The 5,354-nt window shown below is 59.7% G+C and overlaps 1 protein-coding gene across 1 annotated transcript in view; it reads right to left on the reverse strand.

Annotated features, from left to right (window-relative positions):
* TESK1 (testis associated actin remodelling kinase 1) overlaps positions 1-5,354 on the reverse strand; it is a 12,218-nt gene that overhangs the window by 2,128 nt on the left and 4,736 nt on the right. The window contains exons 5-9 of the mRNA XM_014525278.2: positions 4,707-4,789; positions 4,327-4,417; positions 3,966-4,049; positions 2,852-2,941; positions 1,940-2,090 (exon numbers count right to left, since the gene is read on the reverse strand). Coding sequence (XP_014380764.2) covers positions 1,940-2,090; positions 2,852-2,941; positions 3,966-4,049; positions 4,327-4,417; positions 4,707-4,789 — 499 coding nt within the window. The remainder of the gene's footprint in view (positions 1-1,939; positions 2,091-2,851; positions 2,942-3,965; positions 4,050-4,326; positions 4,418-4,706; positions 4,790-5,354) is intronic.

Consider the following 5,354-nt stretch of genomic DNA (forward strand, 5'->3'; position numbering starts at 1 on the left):
CAGGTGCTACAGAGACATCCCCCTGCAAACAGGGCCCTCATCCAGACCCTCATCTATGGTGGGGGCTGTGAAGGAAGTCCATCCAAGCCTCCTCCCTTAGGGTTTTTTGGGGTTTTTTTCTCCTTTTCCTCTTTCTTTGTCCCTGTCAACCTGGGTGCCCCGGGGTTACTGCGTAGGTGACCGGCTTCAGGTAAGAGAGTGTGGATTTAACCTCTCTATTGTTTGGACCTCTGACCTCATGATATAGGTCAGGGGCTTAAGCCCATGTCACTCCTCTAGGTAACTGTGATGCTTTTCAAATTGATTGGCCATCATCAAATGACACCTGTCCCTGACTGGGTACAGGTGGTGATGTCAGTAGGGCTATAAAAGAGGGTCACTGTAGGAAGAAGGAGGTTGGACATTTTAGAACACACACCGAAGCATGGACCTCCGCAGCTCTTTTCGTGCTCAGGATGCAGAAGCGAGTGACTTACCAAAAACGTAACTAGAAGCTCGGTTTAATGTTCTCTAGTCGCATATCAAAGCCACCTAGCTTTGCTCAAGGTTGGTTTTCTTTCTATATTTTGCTGTTGGTATTCCTTCCTCACCCTATCCCTCTTTGATCAATAAATCTATCTGTTTTAGCACGCCTCGCTGTGTGTGCTTAAGAGGGAAGAGACCTGCTAAGGTAGACTCAGCTATTTACTTTCCTCCCGCAAGGGAGGCTGCTGGTGAATGCTTCAGGCTAATAGAAGCACCCTGAAAACCCAAGGGCTACAGGGTCTGTGTATCATGGGCAGCACAGGGCCCAGACAAAGACTTGAGTCCCAGTGGTGGCAGTGGGACCCCAGCCTTGTGAGGGTGCTCCAGAAAGGGGGTTGGCAATAAGTTGGCGACCCTGGGGAGGCATCTGAAGCCTGTTTTTTTGGCCAGGTGCAGTGAGGTGGGCAGCTCAGCACAGAAGCACCTCCTACTGGCCTGCCACAGGGCCCATGAGCCCCTTGCCCTGCATGCAGTATGGTCCATAACCCCTTTCCTGCTGCAGGGGCATGCACAGTCTAGTCACATGGGGCAACACAGGTGCTCCCTGGGGGTCACCAATAACTGACCTAAAAACTTGGGGCCATAAGAACTGCAATGGGCTGGGTCAGACCCTAGGTCCATCTTCCCCGTTGCCTGTGCCCCACAGAAGAGGCTGGAAGGAAGAGTGACTGGGTCTGAGCAGGGTCTTCTCCTGTTCCTCTCTCCCCTGCAGCCTCCAGCATTGAAGGTCCAGGCAGTTCTGATGTAGAGGTTGTGGCCCTCACTCCTGGCTCAATAGTAACTGATACCCCTTCCTCCAAGGACATGCCCAGTCCCTTGATGAACCTGGATAAATTCTCATCTCCCACCACCGCTGGTGGCTATAAATCCCATACTTCAATGACATGCCAGGGGAAATAAAACTCCTTTTTGTTAGTTTTAAACTTCTGGTCTGCTCGTTTTGTGTTATGATGCCTGGTTCTTGTCTGGGGAGAGAGACAGTCAGTAGCAAACCCCTCTTGACTTTCTCTTCCCCATTTCATGCATTGTAAAACCTCCTGCCCCACTCCAGTGTCTCTCTTCTCTGACCAGGCCTGGTCTCATGAGTCTCTCCTCACATGGGAGTCCCTCCATAGTACTCGGCACCCTTGCTGCCCTGCTCTGCACCTTCTCTAGCTCTTTTAGCTCTTTCTGGAGGTGCAGGGATCAGAACTGGGCACACCCTTCAAGGCATGGATGCCCTGTGGATTTATAAAGGGAAGTCACAACACTTCCCACTGTGTTCACAACCCCCTTCTTCATCATCTGTAAGGTGCTGTTTGCTCTTTTGACGTCTCCATGCAGGGCTGGGGGGGTCTGAGAGGAGGGGGCTGCACGGATGGGGACCCCAGGGCAGGGAAGTAGGCAGCCCAAAGGAAAGGTGCATCCACAGTACCGTTTAGAGCTGCTGGTGTCTTAGGCGTAGGCATGGCCTCCCCATCAGCCTGGACGCTGGGCACTGTGCCCTCCGCTCCTAGCTGCTGCTCCAGGATGCCTTCTAGGCGCTGTGTGATCTCCAGGAAGGAGGGCCGGGATGTTGGCTCCATCTGGTGAGGAGAGTCACTGGGTCAGCCACAGCCACGAGAAGCTAACCCCACACCAGCCTCCCCACACCCCCAGGGAAACTGCTAACCCCAGCCCAGGGGCTGCACCCTTTCCACTCAGCGTAATACAAGAGCTGCCCTGTGCTGGCTCAAACCCTGGCTCCATCGTGCCCACCTTCTGTGTCCCATGGGGGCAGAGAACGAAGGCTGGAAGGGAGAATGACTGGGTGTGACCAGGGTTTTTCCCCATTCCTCTCTCCTTTGCAGCCTCCAGCATTGAAGGTCCAGGCAGGTCTGATGCACCGGCCATGCCCCTCACTCCCCTTCTCAATAGCTCCTGATGCCCCTTTCCTCCAAGCATGTGTCCTGTCCCTTGCTGAACCAGGCTGCACTCTCAGCTCCCCCTCCCAACCCGGTGGCCATTAGTTCAACCCTTTAAAGACATGCTGGGGGAAACAGAACTGCCTTTGGTTCATTTTAAGCTTACCACCTGCTAGTTTTGTGTCCTATTGTACTAGCTCTAGACTCAGGGAAGGGGAGAATGGACATGAATCCCCCCAAGGGTGTGCAAGGGGGGATGTGGGCAGCAAGGGGCCAGAGAGCTCAGGGACCCCCCTGGCCCTGCTCCACCTGGGGGGTTACAGGGACCGGGAACTAGGACGTGATGCTGGTGCTGGGACAGCGGCTCAGCCTGGCAGGGGCCGTGCTGCAGCCCTGCAGGTGAGCACCAGGGCAGGGCAGGTGGGCACAGGCCGGGCACTCACACGGCAGCAGTGGAAGGCCAGCTGGAGGAAGGGCGCCGGGCAGTCGTCCCTCACCAGGTTGCGGAAGGCGGCAATGTCCAGGCCAAAATCCTAGTGAGGAGCAGACTCTGGCGGCATCCGTACGGCACTCCCACAGGGGAGCTGGGCCACGGATGCAGTGTAAGCAGTGTACCACTAGGTGGCACCAAGCGCCCATCACTGGCACTAGCACTGGATCCCCAGCTGCCACTGACCAGAGCAGACCCAGCGGGCGGCCTGGGATGGATCTGGCACCATCCAGGGGCAGTAACAGGGGCTCGACCCCAAGCACAGGCCCTCTACCCCCCATGCTCCTTCCCTCACACGAGGGTCTGGGCCCTGGGCAGAATCCAGTATTATGGGCACAGGGGACACCTGTCTGTGGCCACGCCAAGGGCCACACCATAGGGCAACAGCACCCACAGCCCTGGCTGCTGGTGGGGGGCCATGCTAGACACCCATCCCGCTGCAGGATGCCCCTTCCAAACAGACAGCAACCCCCCCACCCCAAGCTGCTCACAGCCCGCAGGCCCAGGACCCAGAGCCCAGGCCCAGGGCAGGTTCTGGGGTCCAGTCCAACTGGGAGAACTGTCCCCAGTGCCCAGCCGGCAGGATCGGGTCCGCGGGCACCCCGGGTGGGTGGTTTTCCCTCCCCCACTCTGCTGGGCAGCAGGGCAGCATCATAGATTCCTAAATTCATAGATGCTCGGGTTGGAAGTGACCTCAACAGATCATCGAGTCTGACCCCCGGCCTAGGCAGGAAAGAGGGCTGGGGTCAGATGACCCTGGAGCCACATCAGAGGGGCTGCAGGTAACACAGGTGCTCGCTGCTACCTTTGCCCCCAGGGTCAGCTCTTGCACTGGGTGCAGTGATGCAAGACCCAGGTGCTGGCACGGAGCCCGCCGGCTGCACCAGGCCGGGGACACACGTCTGTCTCATGCACTGAGCCCTGGGGAGCCTGCAACACTGCAGCGATGGATGCCATGGGGCTGGGCTTGCAGGGTGAGTGACCAGCTTTGTGCCACCCCTGGCAGAGCAGGGCCCGGGTCCCACTGGCTGGGGGCGGTGGGGGGGCTTTGGTGGCCAGAGCCCTACCTCGGTGCGGGGCAGGTAGTCGGGGTCAGCCGGCACCCGGGCAATGATCTCACACAGGATGATGCCGTAGGCGAAGACGTCAGCCTGCAGGGACATTGGAGGTGAGGGGGGCACGTGGGAAAGCCCAGCCCTGGCCCCTGCAGCTCTGCAGGGGGACAGGAACTGGGTGGGGGGGCCCGGAAGCTGGGGGGCTGTGGGGCTGGGGGCAGGAGCGGGCATGGGGGGTGGGCTGGGCACCGACACCCCCAGCCACCAGGCCCAGGGCCCCCCACCCCAGGTCCTGTTTCCCCCTCCTCCATCCCCACCTGCGCCACCCCCTTCCCATGCACACATCGCCGTCCACACGCCCCGCGCCAGGCACCTTCTCGTTGTACAGTTCCCCATGCAGCACCTCCGGCGCCATCCAGTACGGCGAGCCCACCACAGCCAGCGGCTCCTTCTCGCTGCCCTCACTGCGGCACAGCAAGCCGATCAGGCACACACCCAGCCCTGGCCTGGGCTATCCAGAGACCCCCAAATCCCTGCAGCCTCCAACCCGAGCCCCCCCATTACAGCCTCCAACTGGGGCACAGGGCAAGGTGGATCTCCACGATGCCCAATGCCCCCCAGGGCCACCCACCCTTGCCCCCACATTTCCACCCCATGCTTTTCTCCCTGCCCCCAGAAATATCCCAAACCCCCTCCCAACCCCAGTGATCCTTTCTCCTCTGCATCTGTGGCCTGGGGAGGGGTCCTGCTCACCTGTAGATGGGGATCTTCTCGGCCAGGCCAAAGTCTCCCACCACAGCCGTGTAGCCATTGTCCTCGCACTTCACCAGGCAGTTCTGCAAGGAAGGGGCAGGGGGGATGTCCCACAGCTCCCAGTACCCCCCAATGCCCTGGGCCAGATGGGGGTCACCCTGATACTGTCCTATCTGTGGGTGCAACAGGCAATGCCACCCCTGTGCCCAGCACAAGGGAGGGGCTGTTGCACCTGTGCAGCACCTGAGTCACCCCCGGCCTTGCAGGGAGCCCATGCCCAGCACAGACCCTGCAAGCGGCATCATTAAGGACTGTCTGGAGCCACAAACAGGGGGTCACCTCCAGCCCAGCCCCCTGCTCGAGGCAGGAGCAGCCCCATGGGAGCTGTCCCATATGCATCCTGCTCTGACTTGCTCCTAACACCTCACTCCAGGCCCGTGCACCTCCTCCAGCCCCTTGCCCAGACACTGGGAGCCCCCGACCTGCCCCAGAGGAAGGCAGGGGATGAGGACAGGAGCATCCTGCTGCTTGCAGAGACCCCAGCAAGAGGACATGCCTCCATTGTAGAAGAAGGCAAGACCCCATTCAGTACTTGAGACGCCAGGGGCTGTGCTCCCACTGCCGAGGAAATCAACCCCCCCCCCCCCC

The sequence above is a fragment of the Alligator sinensis genome, unplaced genomic scaffold, assembly GCF_000455745.1.
Source record: "Alligator sinensis unplaced genomic scaffold, ASM45574v1 scaffold132_1, whole genome shotgun sequence".
NCBI lineage: Eukaryota > Metazoa > Chordata > Crocodylia > Alligatoridae > Alligator > Alligator sinensis.